We start from the raw sequence: 19650 nt of genomic DNA, 5'->3' as shown, positions 1-19650 counted from the left end.
GCATGCCGGGATTCGTGGTCCCGGCGGGGTCCTCCCGGGCGGGGCGGCGCTCGCTCACTGAGGCGGTTTGGCCCCTCCGCCGCCCCGTCCCCCTCCGCCTGTTGCCGCGACGCCGCTCGCCACAGCACATTCCAGCGTGGGGTCTGCGGCGGGGAGGGGGGTAGGGTCCTTCCCCGGGGCCTGTCCGCGGCGGCGCCTGAACAGAGAGGAGGGGAGCCTTGGCCCGCCCCGGGCTCCTGGCCCACAGAAGCAGCCTGGCGCCCGTCCCTGGCACCCGCGCCTCCGGTTATCGACGCTGCCTGGCTCGGCGGGCAGGCGGAGACCGGCGCGGAAGGCGGCGGCGCCGATCAGGCATAGCGGTGGGCGGCCCGAGAGAAGCCGGGTGAAGGGTCAGGCCGGGGCCCTGCGCTCCCCGCTCCCTCCCCACCCTGACATGCCAACCCGGCAGTCGGCGGCGCAGCAGCGTGCGAGCAGCGTACGTGGGGCCGCCGGGCGGGGGGGCGGCGGGAGGCGGGCTGGGGCGTGCCAGGGGCTCCGGGGCACGGCGCGATGTGACGGCTCAGCCCGCCGCGGGGCCGGGATGGGCTGGGGGGCGGCAGGTGGCGGGGCTGCAGGTACTGGGGGAGCTGAGTCCCGCTGTCGCGCAGGTTCGCCCCCCGTGCCCCGCCGCAGGATGGAGTTCGAGCTGCTGGAAAGCGACGTGCTGGAGTCGCTGGAGGACCTGGGGTAGGTGTCGGGGCCGGCGCTGGGCGCGGGCCGGGAGCGGGGGATCGGCCCGGGGGGGGGCGCCGCTGCCCGCCTCGCGCAGGCGGGGCCGGGCGGGCTGCGGCCCGGGCGGCACCTGGGGCGGTCCCTGCTCGTCGGAGCTCAGGGGCCGCCGCCGTAGCGGGGCTGGGGTGGCGCCGGCCGGGGCTGAGGAGAGCGCCGGGCCGGCCGGGCCGTGCTGTAGCTGCGCGGCCTCTGCCAGCCCTTCCTCGGGGCCTGCCGGCTGCCCCGGGCCTGCCGCGCCGTCCGGCGGCGGGGCCAGCCTGGGCCAGCGTGGGGAGAGGAGAGGGAACCTCCTCAGAGGAGCCAGAGGACAAGAAAGCTTGTAGGCCTTGTATTTAGCACCAAATAATAGCAAAAACATTGTAAATAATGGAGTACTTTTGCCTTTCTTTTTTTTTTTTTTATTTTATTTTATGTAGCATAGGAAACATAAGGGAGAACAAGGAGAAGGTGCCCTGCTGCCAGCCTGCGTGCCTGTAAACTGGAGAGCTCAGTCAGGCGGCAGGCACAGTTTTACTGCTGCTGGTTCTCTGCAAACAGCTGTATTTACTCACATTGGCCGCATTCCCGTAAATCACTTTGTGGCTGGGGTCATTACGCTCCAACAAAGATTGTATTTCCAGGCTAAGCTGGTGGTGATATTTTCAAAGCCTGACAGATAGGCTTCTGTTTTGGCAGGTATTTCTCTGGCTGAAATGTGAAAAGGTCTCTGCCACAATGCACATACTGGGATTGGCTTCTTTTTTCTGCCGTATGTTTAAAAGGAGATTAGTGACTTGAAGGAGTTGTGATTTGTGCTCCTTCTGTGTGTAATTATAGACAGAAAGTGATGGTGTTGATTTCTGACATAAATAAAGCGAACAATGAAAGCAGATTAAAAAGATCATATCAACCAAGATTGGCAGCAGTGGTTGAGAAGAAAATTTGGAAGGGGAAAGACATGGAGCTTCAGCAGTATTGGTAACAACTGGGAAAACTACTGCATGTCACTAAATGATTTCTGTTTCTTTTTGTCTGGGAAGACTGTGGTGTTTGAGGTTTTAAGTTTTGGCAGTAGGTCCATGATCCTTCACAGTTCAACTTGTCTTCATGTTCTGGTTAGAAAAAATATTTCTAATATATTACTCTATTTCATTTTTTAATAGCATTGCACAACAAAGAGTTGTTTCTTTTTGGATCTGTGCCCAAGGTGCTCAGATGGTGGCTTCTTGCCTTGTAAGTCAGTTTGTTGAACTATTGAAAAAGCAAACAAACCGGACAGCATAATGTTACCAAAAGAGGAGTGTAGCTCTAGAATATGTGCCATTGGCAGGAAGGGAAGGAAAAAGCTGCTCGCAGTCAGGAATCTGCAAGTTGGATTACTGGCCAAATAGATGTGTAGCTGAAGTCATAATTATCAGAGGTGATACAGTGAAGATGTCCTGTCTGTCAAAGAAAAATTCTAGAAAAGGGGCCTCTGATGTGACCAGTGACTTAAATCCAGATCCTGCCAATGGAAAAGGCTTGTCATCACTTCCCTTCTACTTTGATGTATAACTGGATGTTTCTATTCTGAGTCCCAGATGTTTTTATATACGTGTAGGTCTGAAACATCTGTGAGATGGGACTTAAACTTGCTCTAGTTGGCGTATTGGAGTTTTCTAGCCTACCGTGGAAATGTAGTAGGGTGGTAATACATCAAATTACAGCTTTTCACCTGCGAATTACAGCTGCTAGTAGATTAACTCTGTGTTGTTAATCGAGCTGCTCTGTGAGGTAAAAGTTATTTTTAAGCATGGCTTCTTTTTTGGTTGGATGAAGTAACAGCCTGTTACAGTGCAAACTAAATCCTGTGTATATGATGTTAAGCACAAGAACAAAGTGTGCAGAATAATATTTTAATTTGCTCTTTGAGATTTTTTTTTTTTAATTCTGAGTTTTGCCAAGTGTTGACTGGACTCACTGGGTTGCTGTGACATAGTGGTTGACTTTACTTGGACATTTGAAAGAGGGATTTCAGTTCATTATCCTCACTTTTGGTTGTCTTTCTGTTTTGGGTGCAGTGTGTCGCAGTAATACTGTGCTTTTTTTGTTATATACACTGGTAAGCTCTGACTTTGTGCTTCCAACTGGTTAATAAGGCAGTCTTCTCCCTACTCTTCCTCCTTCCCCTGACAGAGTATCAGTACATAGGTGTCCTGAAAACTATGTCTTTTAAGACCTGATCTGTAGACTTATGCTTTCTTACACTAGGCCTGATTTTTGGCTTATTTTGTTTATGCAAAGAACTAATTCTATTTATTTTTCTTGTGCCCATTTAAGAAGGTAATTTTTCAAAAGAGTTTTGCAGGTCACTTTTGTAACATTTGTATGGAAGACTTTGTTTTGCATGGCAATTCTTTAATACATGATAGGAAATGACTGAAAAGTTGGGAGCTCAGCAGTGATTATTCAACATACTGTAAAGTGGTGCTCAAGAATGATACTTTTGAAACTGCAGTTGGCCTAGATAGATATATTGTAACTAACATCTTCAAGAGCTAGAGGCAGAGAAGTTGCCCCTGTATGTGATAACATTTTCCAGCCTTAAACCTTTGATGATGATATTTTGTGACAATCTCTTTGGCAGTATGCTAATGTGCATGGAAATGCTGAGTTTACTCAGATGTTTTCAGTATGCTTTTTTTTTTTTTAAGAGTTCAGTACAGGAATCTTACCTGTTTTGATGTTCAGTGTTGCAGATATGATGAGGGTGTATCTCTCAATATGTATACAGCATAAAATACATGTACTACAGGACATCAGTCATAGCAAATGTTAATAAACTGTGCTTTTGTTTTTTCAGTTACAAAGGTCCATTGTTAGATGATGGCGCGTTGGCTCAGGCAGTCTCTCGTGGAGCCAGTTCCCCTGAATTCACCAAACTCTGTGCTTGGTTGGTATCTGAGTTACGGCTGTTCTGTAAACTAGAGGAAAATGTGCAGGCAACTAACAGTAAGTAGCCATAACTCTAGCACAGTTGTACACTTAATGTGTGTTCTTTGCATGCTGTAAAGATTTGGGCTGACAATTGCTAAATCTTTTGTACCAGGGAGTACTGTCTGCATGCTGTCAGGTTTTGGATATTTTCCACCTCAAACTTGCCTAATGAACAGCCAGTATAGGTTCAGATGATAGTGAGGATAAACAGTCTTTCTTCTGAAATTAGCTTTTCTCTTTTAATTGTTCAACCATAGAGTTTTTTTTAAAGTTCTTGGATGGGTTTAAAGAAACATTAATGGTGGGGTTTTTAATTAGATCATGAGAATACTTCTATTTCAACACTTCTGTTTGTAATTTTGATGTAAGTAGTACATGCTGTTGAAGGGAACATTCTCTTGACTCCAGTACCATATTTTCTTTTTATTGTTGGTTACCTTAACTTTGTGCTTACTATGTATTTTTCCCTCCGTATGAAACACACTGTGATAAGGAGCCTGAAAATATTTGTTTATTGGTTTGGTGGTGAAAGCAAACCTTAGTTTTCCAAAAATGTTATTTTTGGTCAGTAGTCATGACATTCTACAGATTAAATTGTTAAATTGGTATGATAACGTGTACTTCTGAATGTCTACTGTATTAACTCATAATGCCTTAATGAGCTTAATTTTCAATCTACTCCATGGTCAAAGATCAGTGTCTTTCACCTCAACATGTGTTCTTTTCCTGTTTCTTTCTGGTTTTGACACGTTCATCCTTTCTTCTTTGAGTGCATTGGGCTCAATTTCTCTGTAACAATACAGCATCTCAACTATTCTGGTAGTATAAGGTTCCTACTACACATTTTGTGTAAAAATACAGTCCAGAAGTGTTGTAACAACTATTTCAAATTCTCAAAACACAGTGATAAAAACATTTTATTTGTAGTACCATCAAGTCCTGCCTTCATTTTATGTGACTTGAGTTTATAAATAATACGTGTTTTGGATTGAAGTCCCTTTTCAAAAGAAGAAAACTGTTACCTCTCATTAATCACTGTTTTTTGCATAACTTGGTTTAAATTCAGATTAGTTTCACTAATTTCTGACACAAATATCAGTTTAGGCTTTGGTTTATGTGACTCAATTATTTGTAAAAGATATTGGTATGATATAAGATCAGTTGTTGAATGCGAGCTTACAGGGAGAAGTAGTAAAAACATGAGAGCTCATAAACCATATTATTCATGACTTTATCAGAACTATCCAATACATTTGTAGTAGGAAGAGTTAGTTGATACTTAAAATACCGCTGTAAAATTGGTGATGGTTTTAATGTCAGTTTTCATTGAAGAAATTACCAGTGGCTGGCTGTTGAAGTTGGGAAAAGCTGTCAGTGAAATGTAATTTTACAATAATGAGGAATATTATGGCTCCAAATAGGTTGTGCTATGTCTTTAAGAAACTCAAAGAACACATTTGTCTTCCGTTAGAAGCAGGGCTTTAATGTTAAATAACAACTGGAGCAAAGCATCGTGCTTTTTTTCTTTTTTGTAAATAGCTAATTACTTCTAATTTTAGCCACATATATATATATTAGTTGTAAACAAATTATTATTCTTTTCCTTCTAAGGTCCAAATGAAGCAGAAGAATTTCAACTTGAAATGAGTGGGTTGCTGGCTGAAATGAACTGTCCATATGCATCATTAACATCAGGAGATGTGACAAAACGTCTTCATAATCAAAAGAACTGTCTCTTGCTGCTTAGTAAGTTAAAAAGGGTGCTTGCAAGCAAACCTTGGTTTTGTGCAAGAATCATAGTATTGTTTCTTACGCTTAATGAGATACTGTTTTGTTTACCACAACATATAAAACCAGTTACCTGAAATTATGAATTATTTTTTCCTGTAATTTACAGTGTCAGAATATTGCACTTTTGGGTCTCATAAACTTACCAGTCACTCTGTAGCCGGTATATGATGGAAAATATTCTGAGTATTAACCTTTTTCATACTCACAAGCAAAAAGCCTGTCCTGTTGCTTCCCAAAAGGTACTCTGAAGGGGGAATGATTTGAAGACTTCTGCCAGGATTTAGCAACTGAACTTTGTTTAGAGAGGTTGTAAAACTGACCACTAACATCAGATGCGTCATCGTTTTGGAGCCCCCACTGTGATTACTTGCAAGGTGCAAATAGACGTGCATTTTCCTACGCTTTGACAATTAGAATTGTTGTGAAAAAGCAAAATTGTTTTATCCCAACTCCAGTTGTTTTGATCATCTCGTTTAGTAAATAGCTTCACTGTTGCTTTCTGCTGATTGAAATTAGCAGTAGCAACAGTGATGTCTTTCCTTTACTATTTCACCCAGCAGATCTCAGTACCTAAATTGGTTTTATCCCTGCTTAGGAAATGTTAAAGGAGAAGAAATAGTACTTAAATTTGGTGAAAGTATGTGATTGTTAGGTATCCTGTAGTATGTGAGCCATAAAACCAGACTTTTTTTTCAGGAGAAACAGAACAACCCTCTTTAATGGAATGCCAGGCTATTTTACATTTTAATGAAGTACAGCACAGTTTATGTCAATTGGAAGATGTAGCAGTATTACTGGGGTGTAAGTAGTTAGGATTGTCTTGGTGTGCAGCATCACTAGAATACAATATTAAGTACTGGCATCTGCAAAAATAAGTACAAGAGTTTTCAGGTTGGTTCAGAAAAGGTCTGCCAAAAAGAACCATTATCTGGAGAACATTTATGTCTCACAGTGATAGACTTTTAAGTATTTGTCAGAGGAAGTTGAAGGTAGCTTGAATTCTTGAAACAAAATGCTGCTGCCGATTTGTTTTTCAGGAGGTCCTAACAGGGTGTAAATAATTAAAAGTTGAATATAAGAAAAATCTGTACAGTTGAAAGAACTTGCAAAGGATTCTTTCCTGCTTTTACATATTTGAAGAATTTTATAATTTATAAGGTGTTACATGTCTTTAGCAGAAGACATTCTAGAAATCTAGAAGTAATTCTAGAGATCATGAAAATCCTTTGTTCTTTTTTTAATCTTTTGATCTGTCACAATTTTATAGGTAGTAAGCTGCTTTTGTATAGCCATGGGTTTACATCCCTGCTCAGTAGGTCTGTCTATCAATGCAGTATCTACTTTTCGATCCTAATTTTTAGAAATAATTATCGCTATGATCATCCAGCATGATTAATAATAAAAGTATTGTTAAACCCATGCATTTTTTTCAATTCAAAAGTTGGGACAATCACAAGCAAAGGCTGTGTGCTAAATTTATATCACTGTAACTGACACCTAATGCTGAAATTTTGGGTGTATACCATGTTCAGAAATAGTGATTTTAATTTTTTTTTTTTGTTTGATCAGGGAGTTGTAATGTGATGGTAGGCTCTTGCAGTTCCGATACTGAAGAGCACTACAGGCATTCTAGCTTCTATTTTGTCAGTTACTGCCTTCCTTTCTGGAATTATTGTAAACCTGAATTCCTGATAGTACTTTTAAAAGTGGAGTTATTTTTTCACTCTGCATCTTGCCTGCGGAAGTAGAGGAGATTCATCCAACATTTCATTTCTCTCTACTCATTTCATTGCTTTGTTTCCTAGAGCCTCAAGGAGTGCTTGCTTGTCTAGCTTAAAGCACATATCCCAGCCCTTCATCCTGCTTATTTCTATGTTCCTAGTCTCCTGTCCTTGCTGGGCAAAGCCTGAAGGAAGAGATCTGTGCTCTGTTGAACTCTTGTGATTAATACCTGTTGGAATCGTAGAGATTTTTTCCAGGCTTTAATTGGTTGTACTAAACTTTTCCCGTTTGTTGTGGTTTTAGCATTGGACTCAGTGATCAGTGTTCTGTAGATAACAAAATTATAGCCCTCACTCTTTCTAAAACAGTCCATTTGCACATTTGTTGGTTGTAAGCACTTGAGTTCTCACTGGTTCTAAAATAACTTAACTCGGCTATATCTGATGCTGAAATCTAATTTTTCTTACCCCAGCATACCTCATCTCAGAACTGGAAGCTGCCAGAATGCTGTGTGTGAATGCCCCTCCTAAAAAAGCACAGGAAGGAGGTGGCAGTGAAGTCTTTCAGGAACTAAAAGGCATATGTATTGCTTTAGGGATGTCCAAGCCTCCCGCCAACATAACGATGTTCCAGTTCTTCAGTGGAATTGAAAAAAAAGTAAGATCCAAAGGAACAAACTAGAATATTTATGATGTTACTTTTTTGATGGAAAATAGTTCTGCTACCAGGGAGAGATTTGCCTCTTGTGAAGCTCCAGCGTTTGAATTGTGAAAGGAAGTTAAAGTGGTTTATCGAGTATGCCAAGAGTCAGGATTTTGAAAATTAATTTAAAGGCTTTTTCCACGCCAAGGCATGAGGTCAGGGACTACTGCTATCATTGCCTTCTGGGGTGAGGTATTTCTTACTCTGCTCTAGGTTATAATGTCAACACCTGTTGCAGAAGACATGGAAAATGCTGAGTTTAGGCCTCAGGAGGAAGAACACTAAGGAAAAATGCATTCAAAGAAATACACCTAAACAAATTTTTACAGGAAACCTACTGTTTTGAAAATGATTAGGTTAAAAGGTGTTGTAACTAAAGTAAAGTTTACACCTTTTCCTTAAGGCTTATAAAGTGGGGAAATTAAGTTGAAGAGACTGTCCAGTGCACAGGCCAAAGGTTGGGGACAGAGTTTTTAACTTACATTAAATAACTTAACTTGCAGGATAGGGGAGAGCAGAAGTGAACTTTTGTGAATTTTAAAGAACAGATACAATTACAAAGCTCCCCAGAAGACTTTCAGAGAAGCTGACTAACCTTTTAGTTGCATTGCACTTAAATCTAAGCAACTGAAAGCAGTGCTTCATTTGTTTGCACAAAATCAGTTTGGATTGACCCATGTAAGGGGAAGAGAACGGGTTTTTCCAGCACAAGTCTAAGGTGTAGAATGGAAGCAGTTTGTTTTCTAGTTTTGTCATTGTCATGGGCATTAAAGAGATACGTAAGAAATCTGTGCTTCTGTTTTCTATAAAAGGTAGAAAATATTCGTAACAATGAACAATGCTATCAAGCTTTGCTGGTGAAAAAGACTATAAAAATTCAGAATACAAAGTAGATGAAAATCTTTTTAATCTGGGAATTCTGTTATGTTTTACTAATTGACTTTTTTTACATTGCCTTGCAAGGTTAATTGAATGTTAACTCAATAATTTATATCCATAGGTGGTTATATTGGAAAAAAAAAAAAGAAAAAAGAACAGTCCTTATAGATTAATAAAATAGGGAATTTCCAATTGCAGAGTTTTCTTTAAATCATAGCTGCGGTGTTTACAGTCTGGACACTTTGGGTGTTGGTAGAGTTTGAGAAGAAAAAAGTAAAGCTGACTAATAACTGGAAAGCTTATTTCACTTTGTAAATGAAAATACATCACAAAGTTGAGCAAAATGTGAAAGTTTTACCCTTGACTGTAAGATGATACTTATAACAAGAGATCACCCTGAAGTTTTCTTAGTTTTAAAAAGTGAGTCTTAGAATGGCAATATTCTACATATTCTGATGTAGCATGTGAAAATCAAGCTACCTTTTTCTTCACATATACATATTATAGTTCGGAGTAGGATCTTTGTATAACTGACTCTCTTAATGATCCACCACGTTAAAAAAAGAAACTGCTGATACTTGAATGAACTGTTACCTCTGCTATTCTGAAAGCATTTGGTTTTAAAAATCTTAGAGTTAAACTGGGCTCAGCACCTTTGGAAAACCAGGTCACCGAACATGTTAAATCAATTGCTGGAATAAACAGCCAAGGAAATTGGAAAATGTGGTTTGCAGCAGTGGAAAAGTGAAGTTTCATAACTCCAGTCTACTTTGATCCAAGTTTTTGTTGTTGCTGCTCTGTTTCTTACCCCTGAAGTCCTCAGAAATTTTTAAATGAGAAAGATAACCTAAGTTGTGCCCAAACTTTTAAAATGCAAGTTAAATTTAAATTTTCATATTGAAGATTTTCTCCTTTTGATTGTGCAGAGATGGGTCCTTCTTTAGGTTGCATTATATTTCACATAGTCTTAATACAACCTTTTTGATACAAGCATGGTGTGTTTTTTTCTGAATTAAGGAGATGATGTGTAGAATAATCAGTCTGTCTTCAAGGGGAGCTGTATGTATCTCATAGAATATTTCTGTTTTAACTGTAGATCAATCTATAGTCCTTTCTCTTAACTTTTAAATAATTATAGCTAAGACTACTGCAAATATAAAAATAGTTGCTTTCCAAAAGAAGTGTGCTTGGTTCTCTGTCCCAGAGAAAACAACTTGATATGGGAGGTTGCTCTGTCATGCCTATGACTGTCTGAGTGTCCTCTGTTGTAATTTAAATAATGAAAAATTAATTTTTTTTGGCTAATGCTTATGTTATCGTATGTCTCCTAACAGCTGAAGGAAACCCTAGCAAAAGTTCCACCTAATCACGTTGGAAAACCTTTACTGAAGAAACAACTGGGACCTGCTCACTGGGTAAGTAGTGGCAGATATTGGAGTCTGTTTCCCTTTCAGGTATATAAAATACTGATCTTGATTCTATGTGTAATGCTGCAAAACATTTTTCTCCTCTCTTTCTGAAGACGTAGAGACAATTTCTTGCAGTATTTTACATATGTGTTGGTACAATAAGTGTTCAGCAACTGATAAGATCTTAGGCTCGTGAAACTGTATGTCCAGATGCAGGCAAAAGTTTTCCAAAATAAAGGATATTTAGAGTGGTGGTGCTGGCTTGCATGCTTGTGCAGTAGCTTAAGCCTTCTCCTGCCCCTTGCCAGCGCTGTCTGTGTGACCTAGCCTGGTTGAGATGGTGTCACATCCCCTCCTGTGGCTTCTTTCCAGCTAACCTGTGGGTCTTCCCATCATTTCCTCCTCTCTTTCTGTCCTATTGGAGTAGTTGGCTTCCTTCGCAGCCTGTTCTCCAAGAAGCAGTGAGTGTGCAGGTGGAAGCTGGGAGAGGCTGCACACCCCAGCTGCAGAGCCACAGTCATCTTGAGCTGGCTTTTGTCACCTGCTCTTTTAGAAGGATGGTGCCTGCACTGGCACAAAGCTATGGCTACTGCTGCAAGAATGTGAGTCTGTCTTGTGTTGCTTGCTTAAGGTTGAAGCTCATTTACTCCCAACAGTCTGCTTCCTTCAGTGTTGGTATTGTTAAGGCTGAAAGTGGGCCCCGCCACCCACCTCCAGCCATGCTTCAGTCAATACATAAATTATTTCCTTAACGGTGCGTATCTCAACTGTTGCTTGCCTAACCACTGTCTGCTACCAGGTGTGTTTCTAGTGATGGCTTTTCCCTGCAGGGCACTTCGTTTTCTTGTCTATATGCAGATTGTGCTTGTAATCAAGATCCTCTTACAGTACTTTACTTACTTTTAGTCCTCTGTCTTTGCTCTATCTTTGTCCCTAAGCTTACTGCTTTTTAAGCAGTCAAGGGCACCCTGGTCCCTAGGACTTACTTATGTCCTTACATTTCTTTCAGCTTGTTGCATGTAGTATTTTTGTACTTTTGCTTCTCTGTCCTGGTGGGTGTTGAGAAATGCCTCAGCAGTCTGTGCAGTTTTTATGTCCCTGCTGAAAAACAGACAACCGGGCTCTTAGAAATGGCAGAAGGCTGAACATGAGGATAACAGAGCCTTTGAAGCCTTCAGGAAAATACTGTCAACAGGCATAGCTTGATGTGAACCCATTTGACAATTGCAGGCTTAAGCTCTGCTTAGTATCTCTGTGTGTCTTGCTGTCTTCCATCCACATAGTTTTTCTTAAGCAGAAACATTTTATTTATGATCTATAGGTTATGTTTGCAAATTTTTGTTTCAGGAAAAAATTGAAGCAATTAATCAAGCCATAGTCAACGAATATGAAGTCCGAAGAAAACTGTTAGTCAAACGTTTGGATGTTACTGTGCAGTCCTTCGGCTGGTCAGATAGAGCTAAGGTACAAACAACTTGCTGTGAAGTCCTGGTTGATGGTTATGCTTTATAATAAGTAATTCTGGAAAACTGCTTCATTGTTTCATCCTTCATGAGAAAGAAATAACTCTAGGAGTTGTTTGGTTTGCGTTTCTGAAAAAGTTTACGACAATGTAAGATGACAAAAAAATTTACTTAGAACCTATTGGTTGGATTTTGAAACTATATAAAATGAGAAGGTAGACCATGTGTAACTATACACCAAAGTCAAAATGTACAGTTAAATAGGCCACTAGAATAAACTGGTAAGAGGAGATTACTGATACAACCATTTATGTTGAATACCATGACATCAGTTATTAAGTGGTGTGTCTGTATGATGGTGGAAAAGCATTTTCCTGTTGACCATCCCTTAACTTACTTTGTGCTGTCGACAGTGATCAGATTTCCTTAACTCAAAGTGTGTCTGCAAGCACAACTCCACAGATGCACATGAGAAAAGCTGCTAAGGCACTACTTGTTCTTACCTCATAGACAGGGTAATATCTTATGTGCTTTTGTCTTTGAACCATGCAAGTGGCTGTGACATGACATCTGTTCTCTGAGTATGTGATACATATTCTGCTTTTAAAGAGAATTACATGGTTTCCCTATTTCCTGTATTTCATAGTGAAGAAGGATGAGACTTAAAAATAGTACATATGATTTATTTTCTGGGAGTAAACCAGATTGCTAACATGCTGTTAATTATGCTGCTGGCAGTGTTTGAGGCTGAGTTATTAGTGATAAACTGACACATGAATCATCAAGTGGTTTTTTGTTGATAAATAATCTATTCAAAAAGCAACTATATTATAATGATAAACTGTGACCTTAGGTTAAAAACCAGGGACTTACTAACTGTGTTAATGCTTTGGCATCCAAATTCTGGTTAGTTTGTTGTTGGGTTTTTTTTTTTTCCCTAAGAGAATTCCCAGACACTTTTGAACTTGACTAGCTACATAAAATCCTTCCGTAAACCCCACAAATTGTCTATATGCATTTATATCTATTGAAATGCAAATCTAAATTTTTAGGACCGTACCAATATGAAATTGGAGAATGTGGCTGTAGTATTCCAGACAGGCAATACAGTTTAACAGTCAGTGCTTTAATACATGATGGTGATTTTAAAAATTTATTTTAAAATGTAAAAAAATCAGAATATGGTAGTATAACTAACAACTTCTCCAAATAGTAGGAACACCAGTAAAAGCTTTGTAGTGTATTATTAAGGTTTTTTTTAAGTTCCAACATTTCATGTTCCACCTAAAAGCATAATATCATGTCACCAAAATGCTGTGTTCAGAGTTCAGTCAAACTTGCCAGTTAAGAACATACTACTGCTCTAGTGAATACTGTTGCTTCTCCTGTCTTTAGCCAGCATCAGGTAAATGATGTGCGTGTTTTACTTCATTTTGAATAAACTCTGCTCAACTTGTAATATGAAAGTAGAAGCTTTTGATTCTAAAAACTTAACGCTGAGTCACTTGGAAATACATACTTGCAATTCCTCCCAGATCCAGTTTTCTGCCTTTAGATGGAGAATAGGATTTTAGGATTTAAAATTTGCTCCTAAGCTCTTGCCCTGTCAAGAGATTTGTTGGAAAACCTGGTTTGCCTGTCTCCATGCTGTCATCTGGGGTCCAGACAAAAAGCAGCTGTTTTGTCTGAGCGCAGATTGCAATCTGGTTTGTCCTAACTGCATCACACTCTGTTAATAACAGAAGAGGGATGTAACTCATGTATTAACTCATGGCTGGTAGCACAGATTTCTGTTGTGTCAGTCAGTAGGAAACTGCTGTCATACTTTTGAGGTGTTCAAAAAAGCTGGTATAGTTTAATGCCAAAAGGCAAATAGAGGGAGAGAGTGCCTACAAGGCAAAGCTGATGTGTAGGATCTCATTTCTAGCTTGGATACTATATATATGGGACTGACTGAATTAGAACGAGCACTTGAGAGCTTTAGTTCTGCCAGTACCTCTTGATGGCTTGCCTTTGTGAAGAAGCTGACTGGAACAAAGAGTGTGGAAGAGCTAACAGCCTTTTCCTATTGATGCAGTGTTAGAGATAGGGTGATGCTAGCCTGACTGGCGTGGGTGTGGGTCAGGGTGCAGGTGCAGAAGGAGGTCTTGAGGCTGGACGTTGTCGTGTTTCACTTTCAGTAGCTTTTAGACATTAGCAGTTATTTGCATAACTATATGACACACTTCTATTCTGTGATTGACTGCCTGATAGTAATACAGTCTGCGTGTTAATCTTAAAATTGTCAGAAGATCAGTGACTTGGCAGTTTGGTCAGCATGATGTTTCCTATATTACTTAAGAAATTACTTTGATAAATGCTAGCATTGTTGGAGTGATTCTTAGTTACAAAGTGAGAACTCACTGGTTTTATATTAATTTTTGTTCGATTTGCCATAGTGTCTTGTTCTTCAGTGTTGATTTGATTACTTTTGTGAGGTGTCCAATTGTTCTCCTATTACTTTAGCTGACTAGGTTTTGTTTTCCTTCTTTCCAACAGAGTCAAACAGAAAAACTGGCTAAAGTCTACCAGCCAAAACGTGCCCTTTTATCTACTAAGTGCACTGTTTCCGTTGCAAATCTCTTGGCAGCTCGGCAGGATCTGTCCAAGATTATGAGAACAAGCAGTGGGTCCATCAGAGAGAAGACTGCATGTGCCATCAATAAGGTACCTTTGGTGACAAATGGCAGCTTCTGTTACAAATAGTTAAGAAATTTTGAATGTTGTAATAAATCCTACTTTTTTTAGGATTGTAAGTGGAATTTGGAAATAAAGGATAAGAAACTTGGTGTTTATGTATTCCAAGTTATGCATCAGCGCATCATGGGAACTGCAGTTTCACCTGTTTAGGTTCAGAGTGCCCCTTCTTAGGAGCAGTATAAAATTGCTGAATATCTTCGAGTGCTTTCAGTGGGAGTAGGGCTGCTCTGTCTTACCAGAATTACTGATATTGTTACACTGCTACCTGATTCTGTCACCTTGTCTAAAATAACACCTACATAGTAACTGTGTTTCTGGTCTTTGTATCACAAAGCAAGTATCTCACAAGTTCGATTCCCCTGTGTACACAAATAAAACAGATTAGTCAAGTGTGTAGTTTTAGTAATGACATAGTAGGAGTATGATTTAGACTAAGCAATTTAACTTGTTTCAAAAATAATTATTTTACAGGAATAATAGGCTCAGGAAAGTACATGTGCTGAACTTGAAGCTCAGTAGCTAAGTACGGCAGTGTACTCGGTTCTTCAAAATTTGTGGGTGTACATGCATGCTTTTCTAAAGCCTTCTGGGTACCAACTGTATTTCAGGGAAAGTTCTAATTAATTTAAGATAGAATGGTGGTGAGCTGATTTGACCACACCCTCTCCACCCCAAATAATTTTTACATGGTTTTAGTGTAGTTGATGTGTGGAATGTAAGAAATTTAAGTGGGAAGACAGGTGTGACTGTATCATCAGGCCATATGTATGTTTTACTAGGAATGCGATACTGCCCTGCCCTGCTGCTGATCCATATTCTGTTAACTTATCTCCATTATCAATATTAAATGTTTTCCAAGACAGTAACATAAAGTAACAAAGTAACCTGCTTCCACTGAAGTTCTTCTGTTACATCCTTTTAAAACTTGGAACAGGACATTTGCATTGCTTCGTTTTAAGTCTTGCTGAATTCTTAATATCACAGCATCCTTAGACAGCTAAAGATTTCTAGAGTCTTGCTCAGTTCTGATCAGTGTTGTCTGATACCTGCTTGGCATGTAAGCTTTTGCATGTCCTTACTGAAAAAAAGAAGTCTTTATATTTTGCGTACCAAGCCAATGGCTTCTACAGCAATTTAGAGCAGTAGTTAGGGGAGAGACTAGCCCAGGTCTCCTGACTTGTGTTGTTAACAGTGCTTGGAGTACTAGATAATCCCTGTTTCATTTTTATTAGTTGGAGACAAAGGTCTGTCACATTCAAACAGACAAAAGTTTACCTTGATGAAATCCTCTGGATATAAGAATCCATGAGCAGCTGCTGTTGTGTGTATCAGTAAATGTGACTCTTCTGTGAGGTGTTGCAACTCCTGTGATGGTTCTCCCTTTCCCTTTGCAGGTGCTAATGGGCAGAGTGCCTGACAGGGGAGGAAGGCCCAATGAAATTGAACCACCACCTCCTGAGATGCCACCGTGGCAGAAAAGACCAGAGGCTGGCCCGCAACAAGGTGGCGGCAGAGGAGGAAGAGGTGGCTATGAATCTTCATATGGAGGGCGAGGAGGTTATGACCATGGCGGTCATGACCGAGGAGGCAGAGGAGGCTATGACTCATCCTATGGAGGGCGAGGAGGTCATGAACAAGGAAGCCATGATAGAGGGGGACGAGGAGGACGTGGTGGTTATGATCATGGCGGCAGAGGCGGCGGAAGAGGAAACAAGCTTCAAGGAGGTTGGACGGATGGTGGAGGTGGTGGCTACCAGGATGGCAGCTACAGAGAGAGCAACTACAGAGATGCAGGTTTTCAAACAGGTGGCTACCATGGTGGTGGTGGTGGTGGTGGTGGCTACCAAGGAGGAGGCTATGGTGGCTACCAGTCATCTTCATATTCAGGAAGTGGCTACCAAGGGGGTGGCGGCAGCGGTGGCTACCAGCAAGACAACAGATATCAAGATGGTGGGTCCCACAGTGATCGAGGGGGTGGGCGTGGAGGAGGGAGGGGTGGCCGTGGCGGTCGCGGTGGCCGTGGTGGTCAAGGAGGAGGCTGGGGGGGCAGAGGTGGACAGAACTTTAATCAGGGGGGGCAGTTTGAGCAGCACTTCCAGCATGGGGGTTATCAGTATAATCAATCTGGCTTTGGACAAGGAAGACACTTTACGAGCTGAGGCTGCTAAAAACTTTTGCTTCAGCAGAGTTCATGTAATAGAAACCTAGTTTCAGAGGCCTGGCTTAATTGCTGCTTGAATTAGTACAGGTTTATATGTGGCAGGTAGAATCTCTGGGTGGAATGTTCTGGATCGAGCAAGGTACAATTTTCTGTAGATCTGTCCTGCCCTCCCCATCCCCATCAACCTGTCTGAATTAAACACATCATCACTACCCACTGCACCCTAAACATCAACTTACAGCCATGCTTTTTAGATGTTGGATTGGTTTCCTCTGCTCAAAACACTTTTGTTCTGAAACTACCTGTTGTTTGCCTTCTGCTTTGATTTAGAGAAATATGAAGACCTGCCTGCTCAGATTTGTCTGTTATAATACACAATAGAACTTCCGCATTTTCCCCTCTATTCGCTGTTCAATTACTTGTTCTAAAACCAGTTCTGAGTACTGCTTTTTGGCTTGCTGGCCTCTTGCTTTAGTCATGAAGATGTTACATACACATGCGTGCACACAGAGTGAACTCCCTCTGACAAACAGGTTTTTTGTCTATTATATGAGCTCTACTGTGGATGCCATGTTCAGTAGCCTTATCTCCCGCTAAACAAAGTTTCCACACCTGCTCAACTCTGAAGACTGATTGCCGCCAAAATCTGCAAAGGTCATTTAAAACTAAGCTAAATTGTGAACCGATAGTGTGTGTAGGCCTGTAGTTAGGTGTAGCAATTCAAACTGACCTGCATCCATCCAAAACAAGTTGCTCCTCCTCCAAATCTAATTTTTACTTGAAATCAGCTGAAAGAAATGACAAACTGAAATTTATTTTATTTGCAAGTTAATACCACTGGCTCAGCAAATCTAGGGCAATTTGTTTTGGGGGTTGTCTTTTTAAATAAATGCACTACGGCCTGGGAAGATTAGTTCCTGCATGGAGGAAGCCCTTTTATTATTGCTGCAGAAAACAAAGCCTGGCTGAGTTTGATGTTCTAATGTTTGTGGTTTTTGTTTTTTTTTTTTTCTTTACTGAAAGCCACATAATGCTTCTTGCTGGGTTTTTTGTGTACATAAACATTGTCAAGCTGTGAAAGGAAATGGCTGAAGGTGTGCTGTTGTATAAAAGGTGAGCAATAAAAGTATCTGTATGTTCCCTTTGCTTTGGTTTCTTTTCCTTCTTGGTAGTAAAAAGAAGTTGCTACATTCGCTGGAATTCGTGGGGATTTCTGTCTGCTTAATCTATTTTACATTTTAATCTATTTTAGATGTTGTCCCAGCTGTACTATGCATTCTGCCCCCTGAGAAGCTGTCAGAACAGGATCTTACAGGTGGAATTGATGTTCAGTTGCTCTTGGGTTTTGTTCTGTTCTTCCCTGTGAATTGGTGTAGTGGCATGTAGTGCTTTCTCGGGGGTCACTGTATAAAGCTGTTCTTAGGCTGTGTGAGCACTCATCTCCCAGATTGTGCTCCTGCGTGCCATGTGAACATGGTAACCTGTTTCTGGGCGCTCTCCTGGTGCTCTCCAGGCTTGTGGAAAATGTAGGTTTCCTGCTACTGTGCTTGGGTTGCTGTAGTAGAGGCTGTGCTGATGGCAGTCTCTGGCTACCTGAGTGCCCTTGGGGCTGAATCCAGGTTGATGTGGGGCAGGAGGAGTTCCTTGAATAACAGAAATAACACGAGCGCTTGAGAAAATCTGTATAATGCTGGTGTTGCTGTAATTCAAGCTGATCATGTAAATAAGCTGATAAACATTGTAACAGTGTTTAGAACGGTTTTCCTTGTTTCATTCGATGATAAACCTGAGACTCTTGTTTAATTTATGGTGGCCACTAGGTGCCGCTAGTGACTCGCAGGTTGGAAACGAAGGTCCCTGCAAAAGGTACTTGCGAATCTGACTTAATGTCTCTCGTTTCTTAATGTTTCAAACAAATTTAACGAGCCTAATGAGGCAAAAATTTTCTGTATTCAGTCCAAGTCTTTGAGGATCACAGATATAGATCTATCCTAGCATAAACCAGTCCAAATTATGAGCATCTAAAAATGAATGGGGCTGCTTCACAAAGGTATTGATGGCTTCTTACAGCGGGATGCTCCAGAGAAGATACCTCCCTTGTGAGGAAGTAATACCTTCTTGTGAGTATTAGCTGGTGACTAGCTGCATTCATACAAAAATTAGTAGGTTTTTTAAGAATTAAGATTCCTTTAAGGGTCAGTCCTAGAGTGGTAAAGGTAGAGAGACTGACAGAGTTAAAGAGCCTTTTGCTGGGAATGTAGTATCTTCAGGTTGACAGCTTCTGCTTTTCTTCACACTGTTCCTCACGGGAAAGAGACTGGTGTTTTCTGTCGGTGTTGCAAACTTGTTCGTAGCAAGAGGGAACCCAGGAGGCTTTTCAGAGACCCTCTAGTTGTTTTGCATCAGCACTTTCAGAGACTTCTTTCTGTGCTCAAGCTGCCAGTTTTTCTGCAAGCCTATGACTGTTGTGGCAGCAGGTGGTCTCACTTCTGTACACTGTGACATGGTGAAATGATGCTGGGGTGAGGCAGGAGCACAGAGCTTCCCCTTCCCCCTTATTCCAGATAGCTTTTTCTTCTCAAAATACGTTGCTTCTCCTCTTCCAGGAGTTAGGGTAAGCAGAGTCTCACTTTATTGCTGTTTGAGGGTGGAAAGTTTAAAAAAAAATATCAGAAGGCGGCAAAACAGGAGGCTTTACTCTCCAACAGGAAAGAAAACACTTTGCTTCTGCCAGCTGTTGTTGTTTTTCCTTACTGTATTGTTTCCTCCTAGTGTGCTGTGACTTCTTTGTTCTCCAGAGAAAACAAGCTTTGTATATGTGGAGAGAGCAGCTTTGATTAATGAAAGCAAACAGCTACTGCTTTGTTATTGTCTGTGTAATGCTCCGATATTTACTGTTTTCCAAACGTGATTCCCGTTGCACTGGAAGGAATCTCTTAACTGGAAGCTGGGAGAGGAGAGATGGGTTGTGGAGATTATTAGGCTTGTGGTGGATTGGATATAAGTGCTCAATTTCATTGTGCATCATGATTGAAAGGAGGAGAACTCCAGTGGTTCA

At 41.1% G+C, this 19650-nt stretch overlaps 1 protein-coding gene across 1 annotated transcript; it reads left to right on the top strand.

Moving 5' to 3' along the window:
• FAM98A (family with sequence similarity 98 member A) lies at positions 1–17732 on the top strand. The gene is made up of 9 exons (XM_080408185.1): positions 1–475; positions 648–726; positions 3593–3741; positions 5338–5472; positions 7712–7896; positions 10155–10235; positions 11577–11693; positions 14231–14398; positions 15826–17732. The coding sequence occupies exons 2-9, from the start codon at positions 674–676 to the stop codon at positions 16588–16590; spliced, it is 1653 nt and encodes a 550-aa protein (XP_080264311.1). The 5' UTR covers positions 1–475; positions 648–673; the 3' UTR covers positions 16591–17732.
• Positions 17733–19650: the final 1918 nt, after the last annotated feature.

The sequence above is a fragment of the Falco punctatus genome (genome assembly GCF_963210335.1).
Source record: "Falco punctatus genome assembly, chromosome: 12".
Taxonomy (NCBI): domain Eukaryota; kingdom Metazoa; phylum Chordata; class Aves; order Falconiformes; family Falconidae; genus Falco; species Falco punctatus.
Note: the sequence above shows the minus strand (reverse complement) of the source record. Positions and strands in the feature narration are given on the sequence as shown.